The 17743-nt window shown below is 40.5% G+C and overlaps 1 protein-coding gene across 6 annotated transcripts in view; it reads left to right on the forward strand.

Annotated features, from left to right (window-relative positions):
• The window catches only part of opcml (opioid binding protein/cell adhesion molecule-like), a 1812735-nt gene that overhangs the window by 1714490 nt on the left and 80502 nt on the right, over positions 1–17743 (forward strand). For all 6 annotated transcript variants that reach the window (XM_052039681.1, XM_052039683.1, XM_052039680.1 and 3 more), the window contains one exon: positions 13891–14025. In XM_052039681.1, coding sequence (XP_051895641.1) covers positions 13891–14025 — 135 coding nt within the window. The remainder of the gene's footprint in view (positions 1–13890; positions 14026–17743) is intronic.

Below are 17743 nucleotides of genomic sequence, written 5' to 3' on the forward strand. Positions count from 1 at the left end.
TCTTAGAAATCGTGTCTGTAAAACCCTTTCATGTTTTGAAGGGAGACTGTTGAGAATACAACGGTATTTTCATGCACAAATAATGCATTTTATTGTATTATAAGTAATTCACAGGTAAAGATATAGCATGTATTTGTTCCAAAGGTATTATACTTTTAAGTTATGTGGCTTAAAAGAGAGAATTTGCATTTATGGAATTCCCATCTTAACCTCAGAGTATCAAAGTGGTTCACTGTCAAAGAAGTAACTTGGCCACAAAAATAAATCTTTCAGTGAGGCCTTTTAGATCTCCATTGACTTGCCCATGCTTATGGCAGGCACAGTAGTGTAGCGGTTAGTGTAACACTATTACAGCGCTAGCGACCCGGGTTCAATTCCGGCCGCTGTCTGTAAGGAGTTTGTACGTTCTCCCTGTGACTGTGTGGGTTTCCTGCAGGTGCCCCATTCCAAAAGACATACAGGTTAGGAAGTTGTGGACATGCTATGTTGGTGCCGGCAGCGTGGCGACACTTGCGGGCTGCCCCCAGAACATTCTACGCGAAGATGCATTTCACTGTGGGTTTTGATGTACATGTGACTAATAAAGAAATCTTAGATAGCTTATAAATTAAAACACCAAAATACTGAGGAGAATTTCCCTGCTCACACTGTGTCGCAAAATTTAAGTTATAGAGTCATAGACCTGTACAGCACGGAAACTGGCCCTTCAGCCCAGCATGTCCATGCTGACCTTTTTGCCCAGCTATACTGATTCCATTTGTCCACATTAGGACTGCATCCTTCTGTGCTTTACCTATTTGAATGTATATCTAAATGCCCATTGCATGTTCTGACTGTTCCTGACTCCACCTCCATTGACAGCATATTCCAGATATCAACCATTCTTTGTGTAAACATAGCTTTTGAATCTACCTGCACTGGCACTTCACGCAGCAACCTCCCTCCAATAATCACTTATAAACATCACTTCATGATTAAGTAAGATAAATTATAAGAAGTTTACTGAAAATGCTTTTTTACAATAATTATTTAATTTAAAGTGTTGAAGGTCCACAATCACAGAAAAAAATGCATGCCTTAATTATCTCTTTTTTTCATACTCTGCAGCCTCGCTGTGGATGTTCTGTTGTTGAATATGTTCGAGGATGAGATTGATGGAATTTTGGACACTGGAAATTAAGTAATGTGAGGATTGGGCAGGAAAGTAGTCAAGGGCCATAGGTTTTTGTAAATAGTGGAGCTGTCTTGAGGATAAGATAAGATATCTTTATTAGTCACATGTACATCAAAACACACAGGGAACTGCATCTTTTTGCGTAGAGTCTTCTGGAGACAGCCTGCAAGTGTCGTCACGCTTCCGGCACCAACATAGCATGCCCACAACTTCTTAACCCGTATGTCTTTGGAATGTGGGAGGAAACCGGAGCACCCGGAGGAAACCCAAAAAGACTTGGGGAGAACGTACAAACTCCTTACAGACGGTGGCCGGAGTTGAACCAGGGTCGCTGGCGCTGTAAAGCGTTACACTAACCGCTACAGAACAGTACAGGAACAGGCCCTTCGATCCACGATGTCTGTACCGTTCATGATGCCAAATGAAACTAATCCCATCTGCCTGAGCATGATCAGTATCCCTCTGTTCCCTTCCTGTTCATGTGTCTGTCTAAAATGCCTCTGAAGTGCCATTATCGTGTCTGCTTCCAATACCACCCCTGACAATGCCTTTCAGTGTAAATAAAACTTGTCTCACAGATCTCCCTTAAACTTTCCCCCTCTCACCTTCAAGCCATGCTCTCTAGTACTCGAATAATCTTGGACCCTGCCCTTGCCCCTATTTATTATGTTCTTTGTATTAGTTTACAAGATGCACTGGAGGAGCTACGAAAAGGCTTTACTCTTTTATTACATTGTTCGTCGTTCCCTTGAATTTGAGGAACTTATTCTGGGGATCACCTGTAAAGAAATCCAATTGTTATTGACACTTTTTCTAACTGTGCAACATGAAGTGAATATGTCTTTTGGGCCAGGTCTTCTTCTGCCTGGCAACCTGTCAGGCTTGATGATCACCTATCCTTGGACGATGCGGTTTTGTCCAGCTGTCTTCCACTACTGGTGGGGGTTGTGTTGGAAGGGTGGGAAGAAGTGAGGAGGTGGGAGAAGTGTCAAACAGATCTCTTTGAGGGTAATTGGAGCACTGGTGGAATGGCTTTGCCTGCTTGTGAGCCCCACCTCACAGACTCACAGATTGAATGTTTGCAACATTCAAAAAAGTTCTAAAGCACTAACAGTTATTTAAAGATGAATACAAAGAAATTACGTTGTTATTAATATTGTTATTAATTCATTATTAAAACATAAGTACAATGAAACAGTCGAATTAAGTCAAAGATAAAGATGAGTGGCACAGCTGCTATCTCTCAGCTCCCACGACCAAGGTTCAGTCCTGATTTCCAGTGCTGTCTGTATGGAGCTTGCACATTCTCCCTGTGACTGCATGGTTTTCCTCCAGGTGCTCTGGTTTCCTCCCATATCCTGAAGACTTGTGGGTTAGTTATAGGTGAGTGGTAGAATCTGGGGGGAGATGATGGGATTGTACAGGGAATGAGATTTATGTAAGATTAATATAAATAGGTGCCTGATGATGGGTGCCTGCTCAGTGGACTGAAGAGCTTGTTTCTGCGCTCTATGACTCCATGACTCTTCGATTGCTTGCCAAAATTTTTCATCAGCTGCTTCTACCAAAACAATAAAAGCAGAAAATGCTGGAAAAACTCATCAGGTCAGGCAGTGTCTGTGGAAAAAGAAATTGTTAACATTTCAGGTCAAAGACACTTCATCAGAACTCGGTCAGCTGTTTCTACTCTTTGATCTTAATCGGCTCACTGTCAGTGTAATTGGTTTATCTGGTTCAACAGGCAAATATCCCAGCTGGAGGCTGGGAATCTGAGGAAATCGGTGCTGCCCTGTTGCAAAAGGGTCAAGAGGTGGAAGGATGCACTTAATCCTGGTCTCAGGAGTCCTGGATATATCTGCCTTCTTTTAAGAAGGAAATGTGTTCCATTAATTATTTTTCTGCAACCTTATCACATACTTTTAGGAGCCTGAACTAGACAATTTGTCATTACTTGACAATTTTCTGTGAAAACTTAGTAGAAGACAAAACACTTAAACATGAAAGAATATGATGAAAGTAAATGTTCATAATCTGCATATTTTAACCAAAGGGGAACAATTTTAGCAGCCATGTAACATACAGGATAACAATGTAATCAATGTGCACAGAGTGGAACTATGCACCTTTTATTTATGTTGAAGTGCGGAGACATTTTAAACTATAATCGCGGTCACAGTTTTAAAGACTTTATTCAGATGCTTGATAGGTCATGTCTGCCCACAATTCAGAGGTGTTTCTGTTCATTTTTGATGGTGTATTCCATTGAAATGAATATTCACTGTAACAAACTGTCTCCAATTTCTGCAGCAAACACTTTTACAAAATCATCTTGTTTACCTATAGGAGGTCAATTACTTGTAAGGATCATTAATTCAGAAACTGTTCTTTTGTGCAGAATAACACAGAAACCTCAGCTGATTAAAATTGAGTCCCTGCACCCAGGGGAATGTTTGTTTCACCACAGGAATAAGTGATTCCTCTAAGTTTAATTAAATGTTGGGGGTGTTTAATTTAGAATTACTAAACACAGTTATAACACTTTCACAATGAATACAGGCAATTAATGTGTTACGATATTAACTAGTAATTTCTTATATATGCACTGTCAGAACTTGCAAGTATAATTGGAATGGGGTGAGAAGACTTGGGTATTTTGCTTCAGTTTGTCAGGGAAGTTAATGAATTGAATAGATAATTGTGCCTTTGATGAGGTGGTGTGATACAATGCTGTCATGCCATGCTTTGCTCAAACTTTCAGCAGCAACTAGAAAGCTCAACATTGCCTACCTTCTGCTTTTTGGGGATCTTCTGAGTGAAAATTGACCTGTCTTCTAATCAGCAGAAATGAACAGACAAATTTGCCTGCTTCATATTTGGAATGTACCTACTTGTGGCAATAATGTTTGTCATTGTCATGAATTTTTAATTGGAATTAATGAAATGAGTTCCAAAAAGAAATCTTTCTCACTGTAACTTGCTACTGAACATGGATGAAATGCCAAATGCAGGATTTGTTGCCTCTGTCGTAGTGTAGTTCCTTATTCCAACCTGTGCACAATGAATAGAATGACTATAATCTCCCATTCTTTTCACGGATCATTGCTTGAGACAACACTAGTTATTAAATCTTTCTCCAAGGCAGACTGTGATTTATTGTGATTGTAAAATGGTATCTTTTGCTTATGGACATATTGTTTGGCTTCAATGCTTTTATCTGCTCTACTCATAAAATCCTGGCATATATGGTCAATAAATGTATAATAAACGGCACTTATCAGAATAATAATCAAAAGTCTAGTGAAAGCCTAGTCATTTGGACACAGCAGACTATAGAATAATAGCATTTCTTTGCCTCTGTTCAATCATTATCTCTCTGTGTTGCTTAAGTGGAGCGTGTGCTTATTACAGTACAAGTCTGACTTGAATATGTGAAATCAGCAATTTACTTTCTTTAATGATAATCATTCAATGTCCATCCTATGGAAAACATTCATCCTAAAGACTGCTATTGGGAGTTGTAGGTGTGTTCTACTTCTTAAAGCAACACAGTCTGAAAACTCTAGTCAAAATCTACATTAGTTGTTAAACTATTATAATTGGAGATTCAATGAGATGAAACTAAAATCTTCCACGATATATGAGAACATTATCTCTAATGCAAATTTCTCATGTTAAATTCATCCTTATAAACAAAACAAACTTGCTTACAGTTTTTATATCCAAATCAAGAGAAGGGTTGTGCCTATTTCTGTCCAGAGGCAGCAAGGCCCCTCTTCTTTCTCTGTGAGATGCAGCTGACTGGCATCTTTTATTTCTTGTCTCAGGCCTTTGTGTGAAGGTTATAGGCTCGCTGATGCTATCTGCCACTTTGCCTCATGAAATATTTAACCCAAGGCCTGCATAGTGGAGCAGATAGGTTGCAGTTTGTTTTATTCATGGTGAGAGGCTCTTGGAAGCTGCCTTGCAATCAAGTCTCACAAGGGTCTGACTCCATTACCTGTTTCCTGTAGATAACCAGTGTCAATTCCACCTTATCTGCAATGGCTGCGTTAAAAACCAGTTTCTGTCAAAGATGGTCATGAGTTGAAAATAATAACTGTTTCAGCTCCCAATTTTCAAACTTCAGACCAACATTCAGAACTTACTGGAATTTAACTACACTGTATTAAATATCATTATTTCTATGGTAACTGATTTATTGGGTGTGTTTGGTGAAGTGCTGTGTAGCATTTATCATCACAATTATTCACAAAGTAGCTCCACTCCTCAATAATTGAATCAATTCACTCTTTGGGAAAGCAAACTGCAATGAAGTTCTCCACCATCACGTGCTCATGTTGCCCATGCTATGCATTTGGGTGTCCACTTGATGTCTGAACACACCTTTAGCAGGAGCTTCTGGCTGTTAACTGTCCTTGGATGGGTTTCCTCTTCGTAGCTCTTTGTTGCAGATTGGTTCTACTTTTATAACAAAAGCAAAACATAGCAGATGCTAGAAATTCAAAGTAAAGCCAGAAAATGCTGGGAATACTCAAATGATCCTCTGCCATTGGCAGTGAGAGAAACAAAAGTTAAAGGTGACCTTTCATTAGAACTAGAAGAGGTTGTGGCTTAAGATGCCGAGAAGGGGGCAGGGGATATTCTTTCATTACATTGAACTGTGGTTTGCATTGGTGAGCTGACCATATTATCAAGTGCTATCTTAAGTTTCTAGCTTGTAAAGTTGAGCTATTTTCCCAACTCGTTGAGCCATTAAGGGAGTTGAAGCTTGCTTTTAATTTTGAGTCTGAGACACAAGAGATGGCAGATGTTGGAGCAAAAACTGTTGCAAGAATTCAGCGGGTTGATGGTTGACGTTTTGGGTTGAGACCCTCAATCAGGACTGAGAATGTAGATGGAAGATAGCCAGTATATAGAAGTGAGGAGTGGGGGTGAGACAGGCTGATAGGTGGAAGCAGATAAGGGAGGGATGTTGGGCAGATAGAACAGGTGGGAGTGGGATAGGAGTGTTGAACCAAGGAAGAAGATAGTAAAAACCCAGGTGAATAGGTATGAGGGTGATGGGCAAATGAAACCAACCTGGGTGGTTAGGCCTGTGCTGAATGCACTATTGGGCCACAGAATAGGGCCAGTACTGGCTTGTCAATTGTTTTCAGACTCACTCAGGTTGTGGTTTCTTTTGCCACACATTCTCCTTCCAGGATCCAGCTGTAGACATATGTCACATCAGCTACATTAAGGTCTATAGATATGATAACATTGGATATATAGCACACAAACAGGCTATCGGGCCAAGCAATCCATGCCAGCATTTATGCTCCACTCGACTCTTCTCCTGTCCCTCCTCATATAAATTTATCAGCGTAACCCTCATCTTCTTTCTCCCACATATATACTTGTCCAACTGCTCCTAAAATTTGTCAGTGCTCTTCACTTCAACCACTCTCTGTGTTGGTGACTTCCGTATCCTCACTTGGGTAAAGGTGTTCTGAATTCACTTTTTGATCTCTTGATGACCATCCTATGTTGGTGGCCTCTATGCTCTTCTACACAAGTGAAAATATTCTCTTTGTATCCACTCTATTAAAACCTCTCATTATTTTAAAGACATCTGTGAGGTCATCCCTCAGCTGTCAGTACATTCTTTCCTGAAATGTGTACTTTCACATTTCTGGTATCATTTTGAAGTGAAGAGCATTGAGATAAATATCGGAATTCACTACAGTGCTTCTATATTTTTTCCATGATAGATTGATCAAAAGTGTAAGTGGTTCACTTGGTGTGGTCCAACCAAGGTTTGATACAGTTTAAGTAAAACTTCTCTATGTTTCAGTTCTATTCTTCTCAAAATAATCTCCTGATTTGCTTTTTTTTCTGGCCTCGCTAACCTGTCGCACAGGTTTAGTGATAGGGGTATTTGTCTCCCAAGATCCTTTTGTTCCTGTACCCCATCAGGACCTGTACCACCTGATTCCTCCTCCTATAATCTGACATTTATCTGCCTTGAACATCACTTGTCCACTCTGCAATAATTAATATACTCTTATAATTTGTTACAATTCTCAGTATTAACTATTTCTCCCCTATTTGGTATCATCCTCAAATTTGTCCTTTTGATTACAAAATCAAGTCATTAATGTAATTACAAAAAGTAGTGGTCCCTGGCACAGATTCTTGTGGACTACCAGTCCCCACCTCTTCTGTTTACTCTTCGCTACCCCTTACTTCCACTCTCTGATTTCTGTCTTGAAGCCAGTGAGCTTTTCCTCTGACATTCTCGAGTCTATGATGGGGTACCCTATCTTATGAAAATCTCACATAAATTACATCAACAGTTGAGCATTGTTGGGGGGAAATGTATCACTTTGCTCGTTTTGGATCATGAAAATTCTTCCAACTCTAGATCCATTGTCTTGGGGTTTGGCTGCTGGAATTCACTTCCACTGTGGTCCCCTTCCACTGGTGTTTGTTGGTACGCTTGGATATCTGTTGCCTCCCTTGTGGGTTGGGGAAGTCACTCCTCCCCATCTTGTCCACTAGCATCTCATGCCCTCACCACAGTAGATGGCTCACTCACTGCAGTTGCTGGTGTACATTTTCTATCCTGTAGACTAACTTTCACAAATATTTGCAGTTGAAAAACACCTTATCCTTAAAAGATACAGATCTGGACCTGATTATAGCTGCTCATTCCAGCTGATGTCAGACATAACTGAAACTGAGTACTACTACAACATAGAACATTACAGCACAGTACAGGCCCTTCAGCCCACACTCATTCCAGCTGATGTCAGACATAACTGAAACTGAGTACTACTACAACATAGAACATTACAGCACAGTACAGGCCCTTCAGCCCACACTCATTCCAGCTGATGTCAGACATAACTGAAACTGAGTACTACTACAACATAGAACATTACAGCACAGTACAGGCCCTTCAGCCCACAATGTTGTGTCGACATTTTATCCTGCTCCAAGATCTATCTAACCTTTCCCTCCCACATAACTCCCCATTTCTGTGTCATTCATGTGTCTATCTAAGAGTCTCTTAAATGTCCCTGAAATGCGTACTGATGGCACCAAGTAGAATAATATCATGGTTAGCTCTGGCTGGTCACTCCAATCTCAGTGATGAGGTTTAAATACAAATTTCCCAGCTTGGCTAGCACAAACAGGTACATTGCAATTCCCATGCCAGTTTCCCATGCACTCCATTTGTTCCCCCAAGTGTAATGCAATGGTCTCAAGTTTAAAGACGCATTTTGTCAAATTTACTTGTGTATGTTCATTGGAAGGAGCTCTAACAGTGGGCAAATGGTTCAGCGACCTGTAACATTGTGCTTCTGCCTTGTCATTTTCTGTTAATCCAACCCCTCAAACTATCACCATCTCAACCAGCTTCGACCTGAAACAAGAAGCTCATCATGAGAGAGTGTCTTTGGCCAAACAGAAAATGCTGGCAAAGTAAGAAACATCTCATTATTGGTGTATAGCCAACTGATGTTTGTGGTAAAAAAAAGAGTGCAGCAAGGTAAAAATTGCAGTTGGCTTTGTGAAAATGTGAGTTCACCATCAATGTTCCTCATAACTTTGAAAACATCACTGGTTTTGCACCATTAAATATAAATTAAATTTGCTACAAAAAGTTAGGAAGTACGTGATAGTGTGAAAGTCATCTTAAAGATTAGATCATTGAAACTATGGAGACACATAGTTGCAGATGGTAAATTATTACTAACTGTTTAAAACTTCAAATGTATGACAAACTCCTTATTACTCCTTTCAATCTCTCTCTCTCTCTCTTTCTCTTTATCCAATCACTACTTTCAAAATCAAAATCTTGCAGAAGTTGAAAATCCTAAATAAAAGCAAATTATACTCCACATCTCAGTAGGTAAATCCTTATCCATGGAGTTAATGCTTTAGGTGAATGACCATTCATTAGCACTGCAAGCAGCTGGAAGATAAAGTGAGCTTTAAGATGGAGAGGAGGAAAGATTGAAAGGGAAGGACTATGAAACAGTAAAAGATAGGAAAGATGAAGTGATAAATTGGGTAGTGTTATAAACTGAAAGAAGGTGATGAGAGGAAATGAAAGGTTCGTCTGCAAGAGGTCTAATTATCTGAAATTCCCAGTGGAAAGCTGGATAATAATCCAGCTGAAATCCAGCATTTATATTCAGAACTAATTGGGAGCTGGAGGTTGAGGATCACCATCTAACCATTGGGGCATGATCCATTCAAGCAAATTCTGTCCTTTATGTCATTGTTCTACTTGCTGTTCGACATCTTTGCAACATACATCTTTTAATTAAAAGTTGATGAGTTACAGAAGGGCAAAGACCCAAAATTCAACTCCGCCAGAAGTCTGATTTGGCAGAAGTATTCAAAAATATTGGAAGAAATTATATGGGTTGGAGTATTGATTTTCTGTTGCTCCTCTTGTGACTATATCCCTGTGTTGATAATTTACTGGAACGTTCGCCATTTATGTTGATGTACAGTAACATTGAGACAATATGAATCAGAGTGAACATATTAATAAACAAATGCGTCATAGCCTATTATTTAGGATCGGCTGAAAAATTGACCTCACTGAAGATATGCAGGAAGCTGCAGAACAGCCAGACCTATTTGAACATGCAGAGCTTTATTTTCAACAGACTTGAATCTGTCTTTGCTGTCCTGTGATTATTCTATTTCACTGGACAGACACTTAGAGTTGTGTGCTTGTCAATATATAAAACAAACATGTCAAATTCTGACCATTGTTGGTGACTAATTGCTCCAAAAGTGACAGAACAGAATTATTGTTTGTTTTAGCCATCCTTTCATCAGTTTGCTTTGTAAACCCCAAAGAGGTAAAGTCCCAGTTTTATAACACCCGTGGGCTAAGCTTAATGAAAGCTGAAGAAAGTGCTTAGCTATTTGAGTGAGCAGTGAAGCAAGTCATTGTGTTATTGTGTGTTGCCAATGGGCCATTCTCTCATCCGGGATACATCAGGATCAGGCAATCATATATCTTCTGCCTTTCACTGAAATTAGCACACAGAAACAGGCCTTTGAATATATAGGACAACAGTAATGGAAGCTGTAGCTTCCTTCCTGCACTAAAAATGCAAAGTACTGGAAATGCACAATTTCTATTTTGTAAGTGGATAGAGAGAGTATTCTTTACCAATCAGCCGTGTTCTGCATAATAAGGATGGAGAGATGGCAGCAAAAATGTAGAAAAGGACAGAGAAAAGGCTGCTAGTCACTGATATACAAAGATAAATGTACATGCTGAGAGCTTGTCAAATGATCTGACCTTCTCTTAACCAGATTTAACTTCTACTGAAATAAAAATGTAAGGATTGGGAGCAGTGAGACCACAGATCACAAAGGGATCTTTGACTGTTAGTATATGAAGCACAGAAAGATAGCAGGCAGGTACAGCAAGTAATTAGGAAAGCTAGTGGAGTGTTGGCCTTTATTGCTATAGGTACAAAGTATAAAATTAGAGAAACACACAGAGCACTGGAGGAACTCAGTGGGTCAGGCAGCATCTATGGGGGGAAATGGACAGTCAACATTTTGGGTCAAGACCCTTCATCTGCACCCAACAAAGGTCTCGACCCGAAACGTGGATTGTCCGTTTCCCTCCATAGATGCTGCCTGACCCACTGAGTTCCTCCAGCACCTTTGTGTGTTGCTTCAGATTCCAGCATCTGCAGTCTCTTGTGTCTCCATAAAATTAGAGAAATTTTGATGCAAATTTATGGGTTACTGGTGTACTGGTGTATTGTGTCCAGGTACATCTGGAGCACTGTGTGTAGTTTTGCTCCCCATATTTAAGGAAGGATTTGCCTGCACTGGAGTTTGTGCAGAGAAGGCTCACTGGGTTGATTCCTGGGATGAAAGGGTTGATATAGAAAGAGAGTTTGATCAGATTGAGCTTCATCGGAGTCTAGAAAGATGAAAGTTAATCTAATTCAAACATTTAAGTTTGTGGGAAAAATTGACAAGGTGGATGCTGAAAGGATGTTTTGCCTCTGGTGGGGCTCTATAGAACAAGAGAACACAGATTCAGAATGAGGGATCACCCATTTTAGATGGAGATGAGGAAGATCTTCTTCCCTCAGAAGGTCATGAATCTCTGTATAATTCTCCACCCCAGAGGACAGGCGGAGTCGGTGAATATGTTCAAGGTGGAAGTCATCACACAGTTGAACTACAAAGGGGTCAAGGATTATAGGGAGAGAATGGGACAGTGGCATTGAGTCCAGAATGGGAAACAGCCATGACTTTTTAACTGGCAGAGCAAGATCAAGGGCTGATTGGCCTACTCCTGCTCTTGTTCCTTACGCTCAGATGAGTCGGCCATCTGACCTTTGGAGTCTGTTCCACCATTCATCCAGAGGGTGATCTTTTTGATGGATGATCTTCCACCTCAGATCTATTTTCCTGGATGATCCCGTTTCCCATCAGTGCAATCCAGGGGGAGATTGGATTGAGTTCCAATACAGCTTTGGTGTCAGATTTTGATGAAATTTGCACTCAAAACAGGTGTCACGGGGTGGCATTTAGAAGTCTAGATTTTAACTGTTGTGTCCCAGCTGATATTTATTCTTCACCCAACTCTCATAAAACAGGCCCACAGAAGCAAAGGCCTGCAGATACTGGGAATGAGATATAGAAACAAACTTTTGGAAATGCTCAGCAACTATGTGGAACAATTAAAAAACATTTAATTTTATTAGTGAATTCACTATGATTTTGCAACTAAAGTGGCAGCCACAGTCCCAAAAATATCAATAAAATCTGTTTTAGTGAAATAAGAACAGAAATTGTTGGAAATATTCTGTGGAGTGAGAAACAACATTCAGGTCACTTCACTTGTCACAGATGCTCTCTAAATTATCTGATATTTCTGATAGATTTTGTTTTTCTTCCACTTGATTGCTATTTTTAAGACCTTAATTGGCTGCTCCTTTTCTTACTTTAAAACAGTGATTATATTTCCAAAGTACTTCATTGACCAAAATCCAGATATCATGAGAGGTGTTTTTTAAACAGCAATATTCATACCTTAATGCATAATGAATTCAGACGACCTTCCCCAAGAGCTATTCTAGGTAGCAATCATACACCGAGTGACCAAATGTTTCCATACAGCAGTCATGAAATTGATTTGTACCAATTCATAGTCACATTGATTACCTTACCAAAGCAACAGTCCGTGCTTTATCCTCTAGCATTTTTTTATCTGAGCAATTGGTATTGCGACCCTTTGTGTTTGATATCAGTGAATGCCTTTTTGTTATTCATTCACGGCTTGCAGACTGCCCCCTGAAATGAATGTTTTTTCAGTCCATTTTTGAGGACAGTGAAAAGTCAAGGCTCTGGAAACACATATAGTCTCGACCAGATGAGGTCAGAAAATTTCTTTGCCTGAAGGATATTAGAGAACCATTTGAGTCTTTACAAAAATCTCAGTAAAGGCACTGAGTATAAAAGTTGGGAGGTCATGGTGCAGTTGTACAAGATGCTGGTGAGGCCGCCCTTGGAGTATTATGTTCAGTTTTGGTCACCCTGCTATAGGAAAGATGTCATTAAACTGGAAAGAGTGCAGAGAAGATTAATGAGGATTTTACCGGGACTTGACAGACTGAGCTATGGGGAGAGGTTGGACAGGCTAGGACTTTATTCCTCGGAGCGTAGGACACTGAGGGAATCTTATGGTGGTGTATAAATTGTGAGGAGCTAGATAGGGTGAATGCATTGGGGAATCAAGAACTAGAGGGTACAGGTTTAAGATGAGAGGGGAAAGATTTAATCGGAACTTGAGGGGCAACTCTTTTACACAAGGGGTGGTATGCATGTGGAATGAGCTGCCAGAGGAAGTGGTTGAGGCAGGTACAATAAGAACTTTTAAGACAGTTGGACAGGTACATGGAGAGGAAAGTTTAGAGGGATATGGGCGAAACACTGACAAATGGAATTAGCTTGGATCGGCATCTTGGTTGGCTTGGACCAGGGCATTTTTCCATGCTGTATGACTCCATGACTCTAACTCTTCCAGCTTTTTATATCAGATTTATTTAGTTACTTTAATTTAAATATCTTAGCCACCACGATGGAATTCAAATCATATCTCCCAATCAATAGTCCAGGGCTTCAGATACAAGCTCAGCTGCTTAACCACTGTGCTATACTTGTATTACAACCCTTGGTTAGTCCTCCAGCATGTTCTTGTTACTTCCAAATGCCTGATGCAAGGTTTCGACCCAAAATGCCGACAATTCGCTCCCCCCGCCACAGTTGCTGATTGACCTGTTGAGTTCCTCCAGCAGATTGTTGCTCCGGATTCCAGCAGCTCTTGTGTCTCCATGTTACTTCCAAGCCTCAATGACAATAACAAAATGCAGTCAAGCCCAGTTTCAGCGTCAGGCAGTGTCAGATTTGTCAAACCGATTACAGAGGGATTTGACAGCCTATTAGCTACACAAATGTTTGTTTAAAACTGTGGTTTAGATATGCAAACATTTTAAGTAGGAAGGTATCACAGCAACAGTGGATGATTCCCCAATGTAACTAATAATTATTTAGTCAGTTCTGTTTGGCCACATCAGAGCTATAAAAGACTTGAAGAGCATTTAAAAAGATACTGACTTAAATGCAGAGTTAAGAATAGTTTCCATTTCATGCATGCCTTTGTTCTTTTCTTCCAGCTCGAGGTTTTGCCAGCGATGAGGAGTATTTGGAAATCACAGGAATTGCAAAGGAAGATGCTGGTGAATATGAGTGCAGCGCCTATAATGATGTGTCATCTGCTGACGTACGGAAAGTACAAGTAATAGTAAACTGTAAGTGACTGTAACAGCTTTTATTGGTCATTATCTTTTCGTGAGTTTTGTCCTGTTCAAGGTGACAACAATGTCAGTGTTGAGAATTGCATGCTGCACAACCAGTGTCCTTATCATTGTCCACGAGAGCAGGTCTGCCTCTGAATGCAGAATAAATCTTCTTTGATCTAACAGTATACCTTAACATCAGCCTCAGAAGAGCTCTTGACCATGTTGTTCCTCTGGGAGAGTCTCTGCTCTCCACAGCATTATCATGTGTTTATATTACTTCTGCTGGAAATTCTGCATCTTCAGTGCCAGAGTTCCAACAGACAAGCAGAAAAATATTTATGGAAATCTATCCCATTCCAAATTTAATGGTAATAAGTTATCTGCTTGGTACGATTTCTGATGAATGATCTGAATGGCATTTGTTTGCCCTCAAGTCCTGGAAACTTATTTCTACCTTTTGTTTTTCGTTGTACTTTTAAACTGCTCAAATTAATGTCATGTAGGATGCTAAAAGGTGAAGAAAAGGACCTTTCAGTTGTTCCTCTTGAACTTGCAATACAGATTGTAAAGGACATTGTTGAACCCCACTCACTTCTTGCAGGATATAGCAAAACTGATCATTTATTTTTGAGATTTTAATGTGCAAATTGAAATGAAGTTAATCTCCTGATGTGACCTCTGGACCAAACATTTGCACAGACCTGAAAATATATTTGACTCATTGGCAAATTCTTAGTTAACAGATTTTTACTAATTTTTGCTAAGACGAAAACTAGGTTGATAATTTGCATAAGAATTTTAATAAGTGAAGCCTTGGGATGAGACAGTTTTTGCATTTGTGTGAATTGTGAGTTTTAAGCTAACAGAAGATTGGGTAGGCATGAGTTTTACAGTGTACTCAGGATCTTTGCTTGTGATGCTTTGTACGGCTATTGATCTGAATGGCTTTTGTTTACCTTCAAGTCCTGGGAAAGGTATTTCTACCTTTTATATCTGCTGTCTGCAGTTTTAATCAAAAATCCAGATTTTATGAGAAAACCTCAGTCATGCATCTCCCTCATCCTCAAGGTTATTGGCATTTGAAATGGGGTTGAAGGCCTGATTTGTATTCGTCTGACATCAGGGATGAGCTCAGCTGGAGCCAATTTCCTGCCAACAGCAACCAACATCACAGTGTTTTAATGTTCTGTGCTGTAGCTGGTGATTCATTTTAGGGTAGGGGTATCAGGGTAGTTATTGCGAGTGGGGACTTTTTGTGATATTATTCCACCTCCATGCTATCAGGACAGTTATCAAGAGCAGGGACTTCTCGTGATATTCGTCCATCTCCCTGCTGCTCCTGTGCCAATGATCAGTAATTCATTCCTAAGATATATATGCCACACTGTTCATTAGTCCCACAGAATATTTGATTTAGTACATTCTCAGTATTCTTTTTGTTCTCAGCCATTCATCCAGAATTCCTAAACATTCCCATTATAGTCTTGGCACCTTGTAACTATGTTAATTGCTGTGTTTGAAGTTGCAGCAGTAATACACAAGATCAGTGCTATCTGTGAATAATCAATGTCCTTTGGCAGCCAGGAATTGTGAAGTGCATCCGTAGGAAGTTCCAATGGTTGCAGCCAAGAGAGTACATGCAAAACAGTGCTGGGACCTCTGTTCGTGGAAATACAGTTAAAAGCCTGGCATCAGTAGGGTCAGCTGAGCTAAAGTGATAGATTTCTGTAATTATTCAAGCGAAGTCTTCCATGTACAGTAAAACTCTGCAACACTAAAAGATGAACTGTTAAACTCTGATCTCCCAATCCACCTTGTTGTGGCCCTTGCACTTTACTTGTCTACCTGCACTACTCTTTCTCTGTAACTACAACACTACATTCTGCATTCTGTTTTCCTTTCTACTACCTTGATGCACTTATGTATGGCATGATCTGTCTGGATGGCACACAAACAAAACCTTTTCACAGTATCTCGGTACATGTGACGATAATAAATCAATTACGAATACCAATAGGACTTTGCTAGTGCTGAACTAGCAGATTTTCCAGACTATTTGATGTTATTTCTGTTATAATTCACTTTTTTAAGATGACATGCAGTATTATAATAAATCTTCCAGTGAACCAGCTAATTTGAAGGGGAGTGTGGGAATCAAGGCCTCAGTGAGTCAGAAGGGAGAACAGGAATGGAGGCCCCATTGATTGGGAAGGGATCGCAACAAACATCACCTGGTGAGCCAACTGCCGAACCTTTGAAATTTCCAAATAGCTGAATGATGGATCAGTGGAGTTTTACTGTACTTTGAACCCCCCCACCTCCCTCATAACTAAACATTTCACTCTTCTCTCTCAGTGTCCACCTTGGTCTCACCAACTCTCTGGAGAAACAGAGTGCCAACTGCCATGCCTCTTGCATTGTTCCAAGCAGTTCACCGAAGGGTTTGCTAACTAAGAGCTCCAGCCAGGGTGTCAAATAGCTTTGCACACATTGCACGATTGGAAATCTGCTTCCAATATCCTCTGGGCAAACTGACATAGGCTCCCCATGCAATGGCATTTTTTCTCAAACTTTCGTGTCCAAATTAACTTCTCCCCCTGTGATTAATGCAATGGTTGGCCTTGTTTGAACCAGGGCAGATTTTGATAAATGACCCTGCTCTAATGATGGAATTAGATGTATCTTAACTGCCAGGCCTTGTTTAAAATGATGCTGGCTGACTTCCCACCCACTTGTGAGGAGACAGTCTGGTAGCCTGGAGGCAAGTCCTTGAAGGGGACCGGATCAGCTGCCAAGGCCACCTCATTCAATGGAATTGGAATTGGTTTATTATTGTCATATGTACTGAGGTACAGTGAAAAAATTGTCTTGCATCCGTCCATACAGTACATACAACAGTCAATACAACAGTACATTGAGGTAGTACAAGGTAAAACAATACAGAATGCAGAGTAAAGTGTCACAGCTACAGAGGAAGTGCAGTGCAGGAAGACAATAAGGTGCAAGGTCATAATGAGGTCAATTGTGAGGTCAAGAGTCCATCTTATCGTACTAGGGAACCATTCAATAGTCTTCTAACAGCGGAATGGAAGCTGTCCTTGAGCCTGGTGGTACGTGCTTTCAGGCTTTTGTATCTTCTGGCTAATGGCGGTTGGGAGATGAGAGAATGTTCGAGGTGAGTGGGGTCTTTCACTATGCTGGCTGCTTCACCGAGGCAGCGAGAGCTATAGACAGAAGGGAGGCTGGTTTCCATGATGTGCTGAGTTATGTCCACAGCTCTCTGCAGTTTCTTGCAGTCATGGGCAGAGCAGTTGTCATAACAAGCCGTGATGCATTTGGATCGGATGCTTTCTGTGGTGCATCGATAAAAATTGGTGAGGGTCAAAAGAGACATATCAAATTTCTTTCGGCTCCTGAGGAAGTAGAGGTGCTGGTGAGCTTTCTTGGCTGTGGTGTCAATGTGGTTGGACAGGACAGGCTATTGGTGATGTTCCCTCTTAGGAACTTGAAGTTCTCGACCGTCTCGATCTCAGCACTGTTGATGTAAACAGGAGCATGTGCACTGCCCCCAAGGTGCTGAAGTGGAGAGGGAGGATGGACCTGGTTAGACTGCAATCAAATCCCAATTAAGCATTTGTAAAGAAAGGATGACACTGGGTTTTGGTGGGTCCTCTTTGTATCTGCTCAGTCAATTAGATTTATATTATTTCCCATGAAGCTGTTTATT

The sequence above is a fragment of the Pristis pectinata genome, chromosome 27 (assembly GCF_009764475.1).
Source record: "Pristis pectinata isolate sPriPec2 chromosome 27, sPriPec2.1.pri, whole genome shotgun sequence".
NCBI classification, from domain to species: domain Eukaryota; kingdom Metazoa; phylum Chordata; class Chondrichthyes; order Rhinopristiformes; family Pristidae; genus Pristis; species Pristis pectinata.